Source organism: Yamadazyma tenuis, chromosome 1 (genome assembly GCF_029203305.1).
Source record: "Yamadazyma tenuis chromosome 1, complete sequence".
NCBI classification, from domain to species: Eukaryota; Fungi; Ascomycota; class Pichiomycetes; order Serinales; family Debaryomycetaceae; genus Yamadazyma; species Yamadazyma tenuis.
Window position 1 is genome coordinate 1,219,251 of NC_089461.1, and position 18,796 is coordinate 1,238,046.

At 40.1% G+C, this 18,796-nt stretch overlaps 10 protein-coding genes across 10 annotated transcripts; 4 read left to right on the plus strand and 6 right to left on the minus strand. All coding sequences in view use genetic code 12, as the record gives it.

The window, feature by feature from the left end:
- Nucleotides 1-168: 168 nt before the first annotated feature.
- On the plus strand, nt 169-1,182 carry HYM1 (Hym1p; the record flags this gene model as incomplete). Its single annotated transcript, XM_006688015.1, has 1 exon — nt 169-1,182. One exon carries the CDS (start codon nt 169-171, stop codon nt 1,180-1,182), a length of 1,014 nt encoding a protein of 337 aa, XP_006688078.1.
- Nucleotides 1,183-1,292: 110 nt separating this feature from the next.
- On the minus strand, nt 1,293-2,468 carry BAT2 (branched-chain-amino-acid transaminase bat2; the record flags this gene model as incomplete). The annotated part of the gene is made up of 1 exon (XM_006688016.2): nt 1,293-2,468. One exon carries the CDS (start codon nt 2,466-2,468, stop codon nt 1,293-1,295), a length of 1,176 nt encoding a protein of 391 aa, XP_006688079.2.
- A 345-nt stretch (nt 2,469-2,813) lies between these two features.
- On the minus strand, nt 2,814-5,111 carry PSN45_000605 (alpha mannosidase; the record flags this gene model as incomplete). Its single annotated transcript, XM_006688017.2, has 1 exon — nt 2,814-5,111. One exon carries the CDS (start codon nt 5,109-5,111, stop codon nt 2,814-2,816), a length of 2,298 nt encoding a protein of 765 aa, XP_006688080.2.
- Nucleotides 5,112-5,327: 216 nt separating this feature from the next.
- Nucleotides 5,328-8,381, minus strand: GPI13 (mannose-ethanolamine phosphotransferase gpi13; the record flags this gene model as incomplete). The annotated part of the gene is made up of 1 exon (XM_066157486.1): nt 5,328-8,381. One exon carries the CDS (start codon nt 8,379-8,381, stop codon nt 5,328-5,330), a length of 3,054 nt encoding a protein of 1,017 aa, XP_066013583.1.
- A 244-nt stretch (nt 8,382-8,625) lies between these two features.
- PSN45_000607 (uncharacterized protein) lies at nt 8,626-9,543 on the minus strand (the record flags this gene model as incomplete). Its single annotated transcript, XM_006688019.2, has 1 exon — nt 8,626-9,543. One exon carries the CDS (start codon nt 9,541-9,543, stop codon nt 8,626-8,628), a length of 918 nt encoding a protein of 305 aa, XP_006688082.1.
- A 164-nt stretch (nt 9,544-9,707) lies between these two features.
- Nucleotides 9,708-11,906, minus strand: SCH9 (Serine/threonine-protein kinase; the record flags this gene model as incomplete). The annotated part of the gene is made up of 1 exon (XM_006688020.1): nt 9,708-11,906. One exon carries the CDS (start codon nt 11,904-11,906, stop codon nt 9,708-9,710), a length of 2,199 nt encoding a protein of 732 aa, XP_006688083.1.
- Nucleotides 11,907-13,231: 1,325 nt separating this feature from the next.
- PSN45_000609 (mitochondrial 54S ribosomal protein bL28m) lies at nt 13,232-13,954 on the plus strand (the record flags this gene model as incomplete). Its single annotated transcript, XM_006688021.2, has 1 exon — nt 13,232-13,954. The coding sequence occupies one exon, from the start codon at nt 13,232-13,234 to the stop codon at nt 13,952-13,954; it is 723 nt and encodes a 240-aa protein (XP_006688084.1).
- Nucleotides 13,955-14,299: 345 nt separating this feature from the next.
- On the plus strand, nt 14,300-14,951 carry rpl36 (60S ribosomal protein eL36; the record flags this gene model as incomplete). Its single annotated transcript, XM_006688023.2, has 2 exons — nt 14,300-14,312; nt 14,665-14,951. The coding sequence occupies 2 exons, from the start codon at nt 14,300-14,302 to the stop codon at nt 14,949-14,951; spliced, it is 300 nt and encodes a 99-aa protein (XP_006688086.1).
- Nucleotides 14,952-15,090: 139 nt separating this feature from the next.
- On the plus strand, nt 15,091-15,726 carry PSN45_000611 (uncharacterized protein; the record flags this gene model as incomplete). Its single annotated transcript, XM_006688806.1, has 1 exon — nt 15,091-15,726. One exon carries the CDS (start codon nt 15,091-15,093, stop codon nt 15,724-15,726), a length of 636 nt encoding a protein of 211 aa, XP_006688869.1.
- A 745-nt stretch (nt 15,727-16,471) lies between these two features.
- PSN45_000612 (uncharacterized protein) lies at nt 16,472-18,795 on the minus strand (the record flags this gene model as incomplete). Its single annotated transcript, XM_066157487.1, has 2 exons — nt 16,472-17,241; nt 17,568-18,795. The coding sequence occupies 2 exons, from the start codon at nt 18,793-18,795 to the stop codon at nt 16,472-16,474; spliced, it is 1,998 nt and encodes a 665-aa protein (XP_066013584.1).
- Between the last annotated feature and the right edge of the window lies 1 nt (nt 18,796).

The following is an 18,796-nucleotide window of genomic DNA, read 5'->3' on the forward strand; positions in this document are numbered from 1 at the left end:
TTGCAACCCACAGATATTACAATTTGGCTAGTTGAGTGTTGCGTTATCAGTCTGGATTTTTGTTTCGCGGAAATAGTGTAACTTGAAATTTCCACAAACCCTTCCAGCTGGTGGATTGAATGAAAACCCATCCATCACCACCAACGCATCTTGTCAGCATAATATAGAATGTCTTTTTTGTTTAAGAGAAATCCTCGTACCCCCCAAGAAGTGGTGAGAAGCTTGAATGAACAGATCTCGAAGATCGATTTAACCAACGATAACCACAAAAAGTACCAGGATGATTGTGCACGGTTTTTAAAGCAAATGAAGGTGATTTTGAATGGTGACGATGAAACAGAACCACAACCTGACCAAATCACCTTGCTCGCGCAAGAGATCTATCAAACTGACTGTTTGTATTACTTGATAACTAACTTGTCCAAGTTGAATTTTGACAGCAGAAAGGATGTTTCTATACTATTTCTGAATCTTTTACGGCGCAAGATTGGTAACCAATCGCCTACAGTTGATTACCTTATCAATTCTAAACCCGAAATCATAATGTTGTTGATTAAAGGTCAAGTCCATCATGAAATCGGGTTGATTTGTGGATCTATAATCAGAGATTGTATTAAGTTCGAGGTGATAAATAGCTTGATTATCGCAAGTAAGGTCTTTTGGAATTACTTCGGTTATGTCCAGAGCGATATCTTTGAAGTTGCCACCGATTCTTTCACTACTTTACATGACTTGTTGACATTGCACAAAAAGCTTGTATCGGAATTTTTGACCAGTAACTACGACCAGTTCAACAAAAATATCAACCAGTTGATCCAGCTGAAAAACTATGTGGTCAAACGTCAAAGTGTGCGGCTTTTGAGTGAATTGGTATTGACCAGAACAAACCAGAACTTTCTTAACAGGTATTTTGATGATACAATAAACTTGAAAGTAGTGATGCTTCTCCTCAGTGATAAACTGAAAAACCTACAAATCGAAGGATTCCACATTTTCAAATTTTTTATTGCCAAACCTAAAAAGTCCCAGAAAATCATGGATATCTTAATCAAAAATAAGTCCAACTTTATCGAGTTTTTGGAAAAGTTTGACTTATCAAGCCTCAACGACTCCACCATTATCGATGAAAAGGATTATGTGTGGAACGAAATCAAGAAATTGCCTGAAATCGAAAGATTATAACCCAACAAAATAACGTAATGAGCCTGATAGAGATGAATATACAACCAGATAATAACAAATTCTAAATTTTTCTATATCATACACACAATGAAAACGCCCAGCTGAGACAATCAGTAATCCTTGGTAGGAGTAGACCAGTTCTTGTACTCCGCTTCACCATATTGGATTTGTTCAATCCAGTCCAACAATTGCTTGGTCAACTCACCTGAAGATCCTAAAGCAACTGGAACATTGATGTCTTCCCCTCTGAAAGTAATGTTCTTGATTGGAGAAACAATGGCAGCAGTACCAGCACCAAAAGCTTCAATCAACTTTCCTTTGGCAGAGGCTTCCTTAACCTCATGGATGGTGAATTTACGTTCGCTGACAATCCACTCATTAGGGTCCAACTTTTCTCTACACAAATCCAAGATGGAATCTCTGGTAACACCTTCCAAGATGGTTCCGTCCAATGGAGCAGTAGCGATTTCCTTCTTTCCATCTTCAGTCTCAAACACAAAGAATGCGTTCATGGTTCCAACTTCGGTGACGAATCCTTCTTCACCAAACAACCACAAGTTTTGTTGGTGGCCTCTGGTAGCAGCTTCTCTTTGAGGTTTAATGCAAGGAGCGTAGTTAGCACCCAATTTACTGTTACCACTTCCACCAGGCCAAGCTCTGACGGCATTTTCAGTAGCTTCCAACGATACTGGCTTGAATCCGGTCTTGTAGTATGGTCCAACAGGAGAAGCAATGACAAAGATTAAGGCCTTGTCTGGAGTATTTACTCCCAAAGAAGCAGTGGTCCCAATCATAGTGGGTCTCAAGTACAAGGAGTAACCGTGGCCTTCAGGAATGAAATCCTGTTCCACTTCAACAAACTTTGCAATCAACTTGGACAATTCAGCTTCGTCAAACGCTGGTAAGTCAATTCTTTCAGCAGAAGCATTCATTCTCTTCATATTCTTGTTAACTCTAAACAATCTAGAGTTACCTGACGCATCTTTATAAGCCTTTAAACCTTCGAACAATTCAAAGGCATAGTGGAAGACAACAGCACTTGGATCCAACTCGAGCTTGTGGTAAGGGTTGATGGTGGGAGTGGCCCATCCGTTTTCAGCAGTCCATTCGATCTCCAAAATGTGATCGGTGAAGGTCTTACCAAATACCAACTGGTCGTTAGGTAACTTGGCCTTTGGAGTGGTGGTCTTGTTGATGACTAAACTGCTAGCGTCTAAGGAGGACATGCTTCTGAATAATCCTCTATTTTGACTGGAGATTCCACTTCTTATAAATCTGGTGAACATCCGGCTATTTGAATTTTGAAAAATTTTTATGTTGTTTTGTATGAGTCAAGGCCGCGATTTTGGATTCTTTCGGTTATACAAGGAACTACTGATATTTTGCAGCCTTCTGAACTTGGGACCGGTACCGGTATTTATAGACACTTGAAGAACCTGACTCATCAGAGAGTCTATACGGCATTCGTGTTGTTATGCATATCTATTGTTGTCTACTGTCCTTTTATGTTTTGTGTACTTGTGTACTTATGTTCTGTTGTCACTTTCTTCGCCCAACGGCTATTAATTCCGAACCTTATTTATTAGAGTTCTGTATTATGTAATAGGTAGAACACCTTAAAATTGGCATATTCAATCTGTTATTCGCAAGTTCTCTATCACCACACCATCAAGAAGAACCTGTGAGTTGTATATGGTTAGACGATCCTTTCTCTTGTTTGCGCCGGGGCGCTTAAGCTGATCTTGCGTGAATCTCGAAACAACAAGTTCATGTTCAGGTTTAACGAACACCCCATTAATGCGTGTGATTCTCACTGATGCATCGTAGAGAGTTATGTTTGGATCCAACACTCCTTCCACCAATCTCAGATTAGTGGTTTCTACTTGCTGCTGAGTAATATAATTATGCCTCGAATCTATTTTTCCTTTCTGTATTAACTCCATCGATAGGCGGACATTGTCAAACTCATGGATCCAGAGAGTGTTCGACAGTGGGATCAACGTCAATGAATTGTTTCGAATGCTAGTCTTGTCACCTATGAAAATGTCGAATTTCTCGGTGTTTGATTGAAGTGAGCATGTGAGCTTGGGATTAAATAGAGTGAAGCGTTTGTAGAAGTCATCCGCCAACTCGATGTAGCTGTTATCTAGACTTGTTTGTGGAAGATAATGGGGATGGTAAAGGTGCGAGGAATACTCGTAGTCTAAATTGAACAAGTTATCTAGTTCATAGTAGCTGGACTTCATGAAATCTGTACTACCACTTGTAAATGGGTTGACTTCACACTTGTCAAACTTATACTGGAATGGATCCACAAACTCATGATCATCGATATACTCGATTGTAATATCTTTGGTGGTTCCATCTTTTAGCTTTCGAGTGGTGCTGAAAAGTCCTTTAAATGACTTGAACATCAGGTTCTCACGGTGTCCCTCAGCGACAAACTCATGTTTCTTTGGAGTGATATTAGAACCTTTAAACGTCTTCTCTGTATTGTAGTCAAACCATAATGGATGTCCCTCTGTGGAGAATACCCAGTTTGTATCTCCCATTCTTTTGCTGTGCAAAAATACCTCGTTTTGTTCGTCAAATAGCAAGTACAAGTACTTCAAGGTCTCACTAAGGACAAACGACTCCATCCTATTTTGAAATGAACCTGTTCTAACGTCCTGGACCCCCTTGAACCCGCATGGAGCCATGAACTTGGTTTTGAAGAGATTCAACACCGTTTCACCGATTTGAAGGTACATGGGATCGTGCGTGGCTTGGTATAAGTAGTAAGTGGACTCTACAAACTCGGGTCTTAAAGGATACCATTCCAAGCCAATGGTATCTTCCTCCAGTTTAATCGCTTCTTTTGGTAGCAAAAAATTCCATCTTTCGGGGATTATTTGAAAATAATCCCAAAGCTTTAAAAACACCATATGTGTACCAATGGCATCTTTCAACTGTCCACTTAGCACTTGCACACCTGGCCAAAAGCCGCTCAACAGGTCAATCCAAATTGTAGCATCTAGCCCTTCCTCACTACCAATGTTTGCGAAGATTAGTGAAGTGAACTCGTCTGGACTACCCTTAACCAGATGGGTCATAAGTGCCTTATATGAAGTTTTGAAAACTTCCCACATATGCGTATCATCAAATAATATCGATCCTTTGACGCAATACTCGTAGAAGGAATCAATTGAGGCTCCGATTCCTGTAATCGAATCCTTCCATTCACTTTCCGCTGGGGAAATCGTCATGGGGAGCAAATCCAAAGACAGTCTTGAATTCCAAATCTTCCAAAATGCTAGCTGGGTGTACTTTTCAAATTGTAGGTCACCCGTTAACTTCGAAAGTAACGTCATTTCTAGGACTGGCGTGGTGACTCCAGATGTGCATGTTTCTAATTGTAAACTGGATGGCACTCCTTTGACACCTCTTTTCAAGTTAACTCGCGGGACTGGAATATTATTTGTGGTTTTGAAGGCAGGGATCAACCGCTTGCCCAAATCATATGCCATTTCAAGAAGAAACCCATCGTAATTCTGGCATATCTGGCGAAATCGCAAGTTCTTCATTAGTGAGCTGTCACTCAATATTGTATGTATCGAAAGTAATCCTCCCAATGACCGGATGGTCATCTCGAACACTTGTACTACCACATCCTTGTCAAAGTATGAATCTTTCTCTCGGTACAAATACCCCAATGCCATCTCCAAATCATCCCATTTTTCAAGAATCACCAACGTATCAAGATTATCCATTAGGGTCAGAGATATATTTCCAAGAACGTCGTTTCGTATCACGTTGGTGTAATCCTTAACGTCGGGGCCATATGGCTCACAAGTGATTGGTCTCACCTCATCCATAGGAAAGCCATATTTCATGTATGATGTCCAAGCGTGGTCAAAGAGTGATTTTGTTTCGTTTCTCAAATAGCGCATGTGATCTGGCGTAAAAGATGAATTGAAGGAACTTGTGGCTTCAAACTTAGGGAACTGTACCTCAGCACACGTAGATATTGTTGTGAACCATAGTACCCACAATATACATCGTAGCATTATCGTTAGTAAAAAACAAAAATCACTAGTTGCGAAATTAATGTGTGCGGTAAATCATATTATGTCTATTATCGTAAAGTAACGTATACCGAGTGAGATCTACTTTCCAAATATCCGGTTCACTTGGCTTAACACCTTGTTGACTCCAAACCATAACGTTATAAAAATCAAAACAACGTTGATCAATACTTGTAAAACTCCATTTAACATGAATCTCGGAGCAAATATCTTCCACACCATCAAGTGTCTTCGGAAGTGGGCAGTAAATATGAAGCTTGACAAACTGAGCAATGTCTGATAGGTTATTAACGAGGTGGTGATACTTATCACTTGGGATAATACCGCAATGGGCTTGTTAGTGGGAGGAACTCTCCACAATATCACCAATGGAATTGCCAAACACACAAGAATGAAAGACCCAAAATTATTCAACACGAGGTTGATATGAGTGAACGGAAACATTATATCATCATTAGTTAGAAATGCAACATCCCATTGAATGGAAGGGATGGTGGCTTGATGACCAGTGCTAAAGAAATTTTGGTATGCCAATAATCCAAAAATGATGGGACTTATAAGATTTCTTCGTAAGTCCAACAAATCCATGATCTCCAAAAATGACAAGATTTGAACCAATAACCCAGCAATTGATAATGCACCCAATGGCTTAGATGTGAGCATTATGGCTGCTGCAAAATTGATAACCAACAAGAAATACGAAGACCCATAGATGTTTTCGTATCCTAGAATGGTAGCAGTTGGTTTTTCTTCTCCAAGCTCCTGAGAATCATCTGGTGAGCTCTTTGAATCTTCATTTGGCTCTGGACTTGTGATCTTGGGCTCTTCCATTTCTTGGTCTGTTGTTGACTTGGAGAAATCAATCTTCACACACAAAGGGCCTCTGGACCAGCCGTAGTTGGCCAATACCAAACTAATAAATAACACGATTCTTGAAATCGCCAACTTGAAGGACTTGATCAAGTTGTTGGTTAAAAAGTGGGTGAAGGAAGTACTCAAATGTAACTTCTCAAAAATCCCATTATCATCCATGTACTCCAACGTCCAATAAGTGGCATTCATGAAGAGAAGAAACCGAAACCCTGACTTCATCCATAAAGGAGCCGCAGAGTGGTAGGAGTTTGTTAATCTGTAGAATGATTTGATGACCAACGGAAGAAAGTAAGCCATTACATGCAATAGTAAAACCGACCACCACGTCACTTCGAACGTTGGACGACAGTAATCTCCTTGTTCTTCTCTGCACAAGTTCACCATTGATATCAATCTGGTAACAACCACAAACGTTAAGCAATGCAAAATTCCAAGAATACGGGACTCTTGGGGTGTTTTAGTGTTGGACGCAATGGATATTATCCCACATACTCCGAACATCGATAAGAAGAAGCTCGCCATCTTGTCCTCCCATATCACATAAGAATTAGAGGCAAAGATGAGACAATGCAATACCAAGTAAATCAATCCCATGAACGACCAGCTATTGAAATTGTATATGAAGAAGTCAAATATCTGGTGAATCAACCAATTGACACTGAATCTATCCATTATAGGGGCCCAGAATCCAATCACCATTCCTATTCCAACTCCACCGGCCAAACAGTGTCTGAGCATAAGATTGTGAGGCATCAACACAATATATATGGACAAGCTCAAAACAATTCCTAGTAATGACATAGCAATCACGGACCCCAAAAACTCAAAAGACATCGTTGATACTCTCACGGATGGGATTGATCTGGAATAGGTTAAAATGAACACGAACGATAATGCCAATAACAGAAGTCCAAAAACAATGAACTTCATATCGAATCTCGCCCACAATGATTTGCAGTATTCCAAGTTGTCGTACTGGAAAGATTTCGAAATAGATATCAAATCGGAAGTGTACTTCTTGTTACCCAGGAACCTTTCGTAGTTGCTGATCAAGAACGCATACTTATCGTTCAACTCTTGGTTTTTGATGATTTTCTCGTTATTTGAGTTCATTCTGAACTGGTTGATTTGTTGAACCACTTTATAAGAAACCTGATTTAACACCTTATCGCTTTCAAAAAGTTCATCAATAGGAAATCCCAAGTTGTTGTGCGGTATTGGTAATCCTAATAATAAAGATATGGTGGGTACCAAATCAATCTGGTTGACTGTTCTATAATTTGTACCAAGTTTCAGAATATCATAGGCATTTGCCTTCACCTTCTGCTTATTCATCTGGAAATTCTTTTTCTTTGTGTACATGAATAACGTCGATTCCAACTCATCAGAAGAGTCTCCTCCATGATTTCCAGTAGAGTCCATTCCGTGGTCTCCCATCACCACTAATAGGGTAGAATCGTCCATTTCTTCAATAACCTTCTTGATTTCTTCATTCATTTGATTCAACTTCTCCTTCATTGTATGGTGATTGGGCCCATACCGGTGGCCTATATGGTCCACTCCCAAGAAATGACCTATCAAAACATCCCACTTGGAACTTTTTTGAGGATCCTTAAGAAGCGGATGAAGATTCTCCAATACCCCGTTGTCAACCGTATGGAAATCCCACACGTTCAAAGATGGATATGGGAAGTTGAGCTGTGGATTTATGTACTTCTTAAACAAAGCTTGCCAAGTATCATCTCCCATGAACGCCACCGACTTGTTGTGGTTATATAGCTGTAGAACCCAGTTATCCTCGTCTATTTCATCCCCGTTGAAATTAGAACCCGCATCGATGAAGGTTGGCAAAGAGCCCGTCGTTAGCCCTTTTAAACGTTGTAATGTTGTTGTGGGAGGGTCCGCTATAAACTTTAACAACACAGACTTTTGAGGTTGATTCGTATGAAGCTCGTATAGAATAGGAAAATTGTTATGGTAGAACATTTCACTGCCTTCAACAGGAATGGCAAAGTCGAACCGCAACGCATCTATAACCAATACTATTGCCTTTTCGAATTTGGGAACAAGACAGGCCTGGACTTCATCGGAACAATTGGATATTATATCTGGAACTTCTCTAGATAAAAGGAATCCTTGAGTGAAAAAAACAATGGATATTACTTGAAGCAGTGCAAAAAACAACAATACAAGGAAGTATCCAAAGAAAGTGATACGAAGTTTCTGCTGTCTTATTCTGCTCCGTGTTGTTCCTTGTATCATCAATACGGTGGCTATTCTTATCCTTTCGAAAATCAAAACAGTGAGAAATTTTGAGATGATTTGGATTCCTTCTGGCACATGAGGAATCACTAAGACGAATGAAGGCTTACATCAAAATAGGCCAATCTGCTTAGGAAAGTTTCTGTTTACTAGTCATCCACATATATCATTTAATGGCCAAATCTACCATATACGGGCCAATTGGGTGGTTATCTATTAATACATAATTGTACAAAGTATCGTTTTATTCCATGCTGTGGTCAATTTGGCTCAAGAAGTCCTCATCAAAGTTACCGTTCATAATGTCATCATCCTGGAAGTTAATAAGGCCTCCCATGTCATCATCCACTATATCATTCAACATGTCTTTCAGCTGAGGTTGTTGGAACTCCAAGAATGAGTTGTCAAAATAGTCATTGTCCCCATTCCCACCATCCTGACCATTAGTGTGAGAGTTTCCGTTCTGCCCCAAACCCGGGTTGTGGGGGATTTCAATGTTGTTTTGTTCGGGCAGTTGTGGCTGGTTCATATTTATCATTGAGTCCAACAGACGAGGGTTATAATTTGCAGGAGCACTGTCCACGTGGACATCTATAGACGCTTTGTAAGGCTTATAGTTTTGGATGGACTCGAATTTCATATGGAAAGTGTTTTTGTACTCAGCCAATATCTTTTTCATCTCTGTTTCCAATGCCTCAATACACAGCTCATCTTTGAGGTCACAGGTCAAACGGGCCAAACGAGCGGTGCTTTGACTTTGAAATTCGTACTCTTTACTGAGTGTTATGTCTTCTTCTTTACTGTTCAATTCCTTCTCTAGCTTCTCGTTTATGTGCTTCAACGCTGCCAAATCTCCAAAATACACTTCATCGTATTTTAACGCATTTAGGTCTGAACTCTTGGGAAGCGGGTCGGGGAACGACTTGGGAGGTATGATCTTAGAAGAGTGGATGTACTTGGAGACCACGTTTTCCAATAGTTCTTGATTGTTAATAAACCTTGTGTATGCGTCAGTTCGAAACGATATCAAATCGCTCTCATCGTGCAAATTGGTTGTGGGCTCCTCTTTTATGGGTTTGAGGTAGTGTTGTGGAACTTGTTGATGTGGTATGCTCTGACTTGGGGTCTTATTGCGCCGTCTTGGTCTACCAGGATGTGCCATTTTGGTTTAACTATGCTTCGTTTTGGGTGTTAGTTTTGGTTTTAGTTTTGGTTTTTCGTTCGCGGTGCCTGTCGTATGGGATGTCGTGCACCGTTCATTTATCTAGCCATATATTAATGAACAAAGGTTATAAGGTAAGGTAATATACAAAGCTGTAGGTAAAATTACAAATCGAATCTTCCATTGATGAACTCTTCATCTTCCATATCAACATCCATTTCATCTTCCTCGTCGATTTGATCATCTATAACATCTTCGTCAGGAGGTAAATTAGGGTTACCTGGAATAAAGCTACCGGGAGCTCTGAAGCTGTTGTAACGGTGGCTTTTGCTGAAATGGTCATCCATGGCTGACGCATCCACATATGTAAATCCCTTGAAGTTGGCTTGAATTCCAGGACTCAAAGGAGTTGATGCCATTTCCATTTGCTTCTTTAGCACCGAAGTTGACTCGTTGGTGAATTCAGGATCAAAGTTAGAGGTGTCGAGCTCAGACGTCAAATGGGGTTTGAAAGGTGGAGGAATGGTTTTGTTCTTCAATAATTCCCAGTCGATATCGTGGAAAAATGGGTGTGCTTTCAATTCTCTGGCATCATTAAGGGAACCTAAACGATGCTTAGGGTTCCTGTTCAATAGTCTCTTAACAAATAATCTTCCTTCGCTGCTCAAGATTTCCTTGGGGAAGCGAACTTTCCCAAAGGCAATGTTCTTGTACATTTGCTGGGTGTTTTCGGCGTAGAAGGGAGACCAACCACAGCACATTTCGAAAATTAATACTCCCAACGACCAGAAATCAACCATCTTGGTATATCCCAGTTCATCAAGTAACACTTCAGGAGCTAAGTATTCGGTGGTACCACAGAAGGTGTTGGTAGTACCATCATTGTTCAAATTGGCTTTGGATAACCCGAAATCACATAATACAATATGCCCATTGGCATCAAGTAAGATGTTTTCTGGCTTCAAGTCTCTATAAACGATATCATTATCATGTAAATGTTCCAATGCTAACACCAATTCAGCAATGTAAAACTTGGCTCTGTCTTCTGGGAATCTTCCTTCCTTTTGCAAATGCCAGAATAATTCTCCTCCTGACATGTAATCTGTCACCAAGTATAAATCAGTAGGGGTTTGGAAGGAGAACTTCAATCCAACAATAAAAGGAGATTGAGCTGCTGAAGTACGAACCAAAATATTCCGTTCACCGATGGTGTGTGCGATTTCTTTCTTCTTGACAATAACCTTTTTACTTAAAACCTTCATAGCGTAAATTCTATTATTATCCCGTTTTTTCACCTGGTACACCTTACCAAAGGTTCCTTTACCCAATAATCTCAAAATCTCAAAGTCTTCGGGTCCGTAGGAGTGGTTAAGAAGATTGGAATATTCCCATTTGATCTTAATGGAGCCTGAAACCCGTTCACCAGCCACTCGAGGTGCCAAATTGAACCACGAACCATTGTTACGCTTCTGGTCGTACAAAAATGGGTGGATACGAACATGACCCAAGAACGAGTCATCTGTGCTCAGGTCGTAGATGGAGATTTCCAACTCCGACTTGTTTCCCACCACGTCAAAAATGGCTTCATGATTCCATACAGGATTAGAAATTCCAGCTCTATAATCAGATATCGTCAAATGGTTGGACAGCGATTGGCTCTGGTACATGGGCCGGTTCAGGCCATTGTTGCGACCGGCAGTGGTGGCTGATCTGTTGTTAAAGGAATCGGGAGCGTTGGTGATGAACTCAGAGCTCTCAAAGGTGCACACCACGTACGGCTGAGAATTGTTAGAATGAATCAACAAGTTACTGGCCTCTAAAATCGTCACCTTCAACTTACCTTTGGGATGACTCTGCGACTCGGTTTGGTTCATCTGGCCGGTTTCGTCGGTGGTGATGATGATCGGATGAGTGTTGAAATCACTTCTCGATTTCCCTAAATCACCTGACAGTTGGAACAGAGTCTGAGAAGGTGGATGCTCTATCGATTGAGATGCATCAGACTTGAGTCCAGCATCGTCACCAGCATCAACTTGGTATTGCTGGTGGATGTTTTGATAGTTTTCCTGGATTTGGTGCATTGACTGGAACTGGTTAAAATTGGACGTCTGATGAGAATCGGGCTTTTTTAAGGAGGTGGTTCCATACACCATAGAGCTATTTTCAGCGGTAGTAGGGGTGACATTATTTAAGGATTTGGGGTAGATCTTGGAAAACGCAAGCTTGTTATCTTGTGAGGAAGAATCCAGTTGAAGTTGACTTTGATCCTCGGGTTGACCCTGTGACGGCTCATTGTTTGAATTGTTACTAATTTCCCTCTTCAAAGAGGAAAAACCAAAGATCGATTTTGCAAAGTCAGTCATAATATATGGAATTGTATCAATTAGGAATGGGAAATGCTGATTTGAAATGAATAGTAAATTAGGTAAATTATTATGATTGTTTTTGGGAATTAAAAGTAGTTTGAGGAATGTCTATAAAATGTCCCACGGTAAGCTGTTTGGAAGAGCAACCGAAAGGTTGGTAATTGGGACAGCAGTTGTATTTGCACTTATCAAGGTATTGATACCTGTAACCGATTATTTTCCTGAAATCCACCGGTCTCAACCAATTAGCACCCTTTATTAGTGAGTCTTAATTTCCTTTATGCTTTGTTTTGTCTGTCTCCCTAAACGAAAAATTTTCGCAGTCGTGTAGATGGCAAAGTCCGGACTCGACCACCCCTTACAAAGGAGTGGTTTGGGTCTACTGATGTTTCGGTTAAGAACTGGTGGTCCTCCATTGACTTGTTCATGACTGTCTAGTGAAACTGGCAAATTTTGTGTAGCGGCTGTGAGGTTACTGTAAACTTACTTAATATCCATAATCTTAACGAGTGTAGGCGTGTACCTAGGCGATTGATAACGGCTTGATTGTTCCTGCACATATGCTATCTACACCGAATGGGCGCACATGGAATGGGCAAGTTCGTACAGATACAATTTTCAGCAATTGGAGCAGTTGTAGAGTGTAGTAGGTCTCTGCACAGAAAGGGTTGATACTGGGAGGTTTAAAGGCTCCTTTTGGATTTTGGTGCAATTCGGGTAGTTTTGGGACGTCTACTCATGTCATTAGTAGGACAGCTTCCATTTCTTCTAGAAATATTATGTTCGGGTGTCTAGTGGTATTTGAAGTGTCTGGGAGTAGATGTCGGTAGTATATTATTACCTTTTCTGTTAAATTTGTTTTTTGTAGTTTGTTTTTCACCAGTATTAAAGAAGCTGTGAAATCCACGTTTTTGCAGCTGAAGATCAAGAAGAAAAAAATACAGATCTCATGCACAGGAAACATAACTCATGCTTTAGCTGTGCTACTTCTGTGCCATGTTACTTGTATCTGTATTATTCACATGGTTTTTCTAGAAAGGTTCTAAACTACCGGTTGCTCGAGCAGCTTCTATCAACATCTGCAAAAAGCATCTCCCATTTCACGGTACAACTCAACTCGATTCACTGTTTTGTAGCCTACAAGTGAATTCTTTCACGTCTTACCCAAGGCCCAGTATCTTCAAAGTAGTTCACTGCACAGAATAGTTATATCACCATCTCTCTGTCGTATGCTGACGTAATCATCGGCCGTGCTCTTTAAGCGGGCCGCGACAGTCAAATTTTCACTTGACCATCTTCAACACCTCAAATCCACCAAGATCATGTTAACTTTCACTAGAGGCTTGACCACGGGTTCTAGGCTCTTTGCCCCCGACAAGTACTATAAGATTACGAGATATGCGAAACCATTGTCAAAGGTATCCTATAAGGCAGGTGATGTGATTCCTGCTGATCGTAAGGTGTCCATTCCTCCAAACAAGAGACACTATCCTCTCTACGAATATGAAACCATGTTCTTCAAGAGTCAAAACAGGGGCTTATACGGGGGATTACAAAGAACTAGTTCTCGGACTTGTTCGGAAAGTGGTAACAAGAACTTGAGAAGTCATAAACCAAACATTGTTCTGTCCTCAATTTACTCAGAGATATTAGACAAAGTCTTTAAGGTCAAAGTCAGTACCCGGGTCTTAAAAACCATCAGCAAGGAAGGAGGTTTGGATAATTACTTGTTGAAGGATAAGCCTGCCAGAATCAAAACTATGGGTAAGGTGGCCTGGAGAATTAAATATGATATAATGAAGAAATTGGAATCTGATAGTTTACCTGTAATTGAAGGTAAGAGGATCTACTTGGCATACAAGGGCCATAATGTGTATGTTGGAAAGAACAAGTTGTTGAGCTACTTGTTTGAGTATGCCAAAAGAGATACCTATGAACCAATTACCGAACTGCAATTTTTGGCCACAAATAGCTGGAAAGACATCAAAGAAGTCTGTCAGGACTTGGAAAAATATAGCTTTGATTTTAAGCAGGTCTCTGTTTGATTCATATGGAGCATATGCTATTAATAGTGTAATCTTGTAAATATACGTACCATATTATATCATGGAGGGCTGGTACCCTAATAACGTGACCTATCTTATTTAAGAGTGTGCACCCGTCACAAATTTGCTATTTGCAGGCAATATCCTTCGCGGTAACTGGCGCAGTAAAAAGCGGTGGAGGTCCCGCCAGTTTTTTGCCCCCCTCAGCAGCTTCTACCGCGACTAAAACCGAAGTGCACATTACCATGTCGTGTATGTCCTCACTTTATCTTTGTGCGCAAAGTCCTCAAGCGTCAAAAAAATTTTCACACAGAAAAAAAATTTTCAACTACTAGAACGTTAATAATGGTTAAGTCAGGTATGTTTCAACATCCAACATTCAGAATAAACGTGGATATAATATCTCGAACATATGATATAAGTGATTTGTAATTCCCACCGTGAAACTAGGATTCAAGAACGTCAAAATATGACTGATTTACACATAATCTTGAATAAGGAACCACCAACTCCAACAGACAATGGATACAGTTTATATCGCCCTCATCGTCAAACTTTCGACTAGAACAGCAAATAGAAATGGAGCTTTCAATCTCAGTCTGCATAGCCCTACTAAAACCGAAATATCGTTAACATTTCATATTCAATCAGTACTCATCAGATTTATATTCACCAGATTCATAAAAAACCAGTTACTAACAACTCTCTAGGTATTGCCAGTGGATTAAACAAGGGTCACAAAGTCACCCCAAAGGATGTCAAGCCAAAGATCTCTTACAGAAAGGGTGCTTTGTCCAAGAGAACCGTCTTTGTCAGAGACATCGTCAAGGAAGTTGCCGGTTTGGCCCCATATGAAAAGAGATTGATCGAATTGATCAGAAACGCTGGTGAAAAGAGAGCTAAGAAGTTGGCCAAGAAGAGATTGGGTACTCACAAGAGATCTTTAAAGAAGATTGAAGACATGAACAAGGTCATCGCTGAAGCCAGAAGACACTAAACATACTTTCAAAGTCTTTTAAATCATAACATCTGATGTACAAATAATATAAGTCAACATTCTACAATGATAATTATGCTCTCTCTCTCTTCTCTACTATCATAAATTGTATTTTTTCGCACTGCATTGGAACCCCAAAATGCTTCTCAGATCCATAAAAGGCACCATTCGTGAGTGCAGAAGAAGTATACAAACGCACATAGGCCCTCCCACACACTTCAGCTCTAAACATGCTCCACCTAATTATAACGAACTCTCCAATTCTAATAGCATTGAAGTGGAAGTTCAGCGAGCCCCAGAGACGCAAGAACGGCAAAAGGAACACGAAGGGGACAAGCCGATCAGAGAGTTTTCGTCGCTATTAGCGATGATGACACTCGGATATTTTGCTGTAGATAACTACTTAAACCGGGTGAAGTTAGAAAAGCTAAATAACGAAAGTACCTCCATCAACTTGAAGACTTTACAAATTCAACAGGCCAATTTTGCTCAGGAGAGAAGGAAAAAAGACTTGCAACTTCTACAAGAAAGAAAGGAAACTCAGAGACAGTTGTTTAAGTTGTCGGTACATATTGCAATGCTAAGAAAGCAGTTGGCAGATCAGGGCTATGATCCTGTAAACATAGACCAGGCGCTCAAGGAATTTGAAGATTCGGTCAAAATCGACAATTCCATCAAAAACATCAGTGGTCAGGTATTATGGCTAGATAAAACGTCAGACTTACGACGGTATTTGCCTGATATTCATGATTACGAAAAAAAGTCCAGTAAATAGAGTCCCAATTAAATTACACGGTCGTGCCAGCACCACGAAACCACCCCATTGAGGTTTTTCATCGATGTTCAAAATTTTTTCTTCTTCTTAATACAATGTCTTTTATGTAGACGCCCATAGAGTCACGGTTAATATGGTATTTTTGATCCCACATATTTCCATCAACATCCGTTGGATGTGATTTCGTGCTCGGGTAAGTCTTAGATTAAACTCAGGTTTAAGTTGACCTTTTTGTCGTGTTAATCTTGTGGTTAACTATGCGGTTTTAAATCTACAGTTTTCCATTGACGAAAGCTCCGGCTTTCGTTGGATGGTGTTTCCCTAGTAATCCTTATATTCAAACTACAAGCTGACTATGTATGGTTGTGCTTGTGTGATATAATGCTCTCGATGCCCTTATGACCTTCTGGGTCACTTCAACTTTCTGCTCTCTTATCTGACATCATCGCCTATTCAGCTGCAACATCTGGGCATCGATGCTTCCCAATTCTCTCTGTTTCAATTTCAACTCCAATAAGTTAAGTTTGGGACAACAGGTGGTCTGCACGTCTCCGTTTTGTTCGTAATACTTTTTACAACACAAGTATAATTGATCAATAAGCTTTGTACATCGTGATTCATTGTAACCATTTCTTTGCAAGCAATCCTGGATTGCACAGGCTTCTGGTTTGCACGGATCCGTTGGATTTGACATAGTGGAAAAAAAAACTGGTTACTTCGATTGCGAGTTCTCTTTCTCACTTGCTTAGTGGATGACATTCTCGTCCAAATCTGTGTGATAATCATCTTCATCAAATTCACTTGGTTCATATATCACTAACGGTATGAATTCGTCTGAATTGTGAGACTCGGCATTGACTTTCCGCTTGTAGATGTAGAAACTGGCACATCCACTGAACACACACACAAGAATAGAGATGATACCCCATCTACTCAAGTTCCATCGTAAACTTTCAATCTCAGATCTCATAGTTCCGATTAACTCGGTGGTAATCTTATGATTGGCTTCCTGGATCTTCAAAAACATTTTCTTCGACGCCAACGTATTCTCTTGCTTCTCATCATTGATAGTCACCTGGTTATTGTTCTTAAGCTGCAATACATCGTTGTTTAACTCATCCTGGATTATATTGAAATCTCTTTCCAATCCATTGATAAGACTAATAGACGCATTGATTTGGGCTTCTCTGCTTCTGGTGACGTCTACCCTTAACTCTTGCTGGGCACTTTCAAAAAGATACTTTTCGTTTTCAAGTTCATACAATTGAGAGTATTTGGTAGGGAGTTTTGCAAGCTTAGAATTGAGTTGAACAATCAATAAGCTTATAATTTCCTCCGATTGCTTGTCTGTGAACCCAGCGTCGGTCAACTGCTTGAATACTTCATAAGTATCCATATATGGCTCCATCTTCTCAAAGATTGTAGTCAAATACTCGTCGTCCTCAGCAACTGTGTCTATATTTTCCGTTTGGGTTTCAGCAGACATTTCACTTGCTAGTGGTTCCTCGAGAATGACTTTCGGTATATCTTTCAGTTCTGTGTTGGCTGTGTTGTTCGCTACTGTCACTTTTTTATCCTTATTTATGATTGTAATAGGGGTGGCTTTTGGTGTATTTGTTCCGATATTGGGCACTTTCTTGTCTTCTGTTTTGTTATTCAACATCCTTATACCACTACTCACATGTCTGCCTAGCGTTCGGTTTCGGAGGAAAAGCCCCTTATTGCATCTAAATGCTTGATACATAAGATACGATATAATCTTTTTTATTGTTTGCCGCACTATCTGTTTTTGTTATACTGGTGAAGGCTGTTAATAAAAAGATTCACACTAAAAGACCGACAACTCCTGTAAATCACACCACTTTTAAAATACACTTCTGGCTTGTAGTCCTGCAACTTAATGTATTTGGTGTTGGGCAACAAAATGAGCTGGCAAATCTCTGTGTCTTGATGACGTAAATTGATTGTGAGCTCTCTTCGGGTGTCGTCTTCCCAGTCTGAATCTTTATTGCCACGGACCTTCTGGTTAGCCTCGCTTGCTTCTTCAAGTATTGTAGGAAGAATTGTACCTTCACCTTCGATTTTCTCTTGTTGGTCCGACGTAGGTTTGAGAGTAGAAATTGGGGTTATATCATTTGCAACCACCTTGGTCTCAATTAGTATATCCAAAGGATCGAAAACATAGTCGCCAGGTCCATCTACCACTCTAATAATAGGAACTAGCTTTGACAAAACTCGTGAGTCACAGTTTTTGAGGAATCCAAATTGATACTTGAACTCACTTAAAACCATCGTCTTCAAGTGAGAGTAGTTAATATTCAGAACCAAATTGATTAAGCTAACATTGATCATTCCACACCATACTACCAATCTGGAGAAGTTATTCAAGATCCTGAAATTCTCATAATATAGAAATTTCCTTTGATTAACAAAGTATTCTTCCCTTGGTTTCAAAACCGCTTGGATGTCTTCATCTGATGGTTTTACCCACGTCTTGTCGTAGGTCAAATAGGGCTTGGGCAAGCGAAGTGATACAGATATATCATAATCACTGGCGTATTCCACTATGGCAATCGACTTGGGTAAAGTTAAAGACGAAGGTATCAAGTCGATTATGTAGTTGAAAGAATTAGTCTGGATGTTAACCACTTGCAACGTGATAAGTTTCTTCATGGTAGTCACCAACTTTCCAATATGAAACAACAACTTGAATGTAATCAAGTTCTTGGCCACCGTGAAGAGTTCAGTGGAGTCACTGTAGATACCAATTAACCATGTGACATAATGGAAGCAAACATACATCATCACCATCCCGAGTCTAAGAACATGAATCTTCAAAATATCCAATGTAGTGTAATCGAGATTAATACTAATTGATTGAAGCATTTCTTCAGAATCTAAAAACCCCATTCTTTCAGCTCCAAACAGGTTAAAGCATTTACCATAAATGTCTGGAACTGAATTGCCAAGTTCCAAAGAAGTTTCACTTGAAGAGGCATGCCAGTTTGATCCAGGGTATTTAAAAGCACTACTTTGTGATTGTACCTTCTCAAATTCAGGAAGAGACATG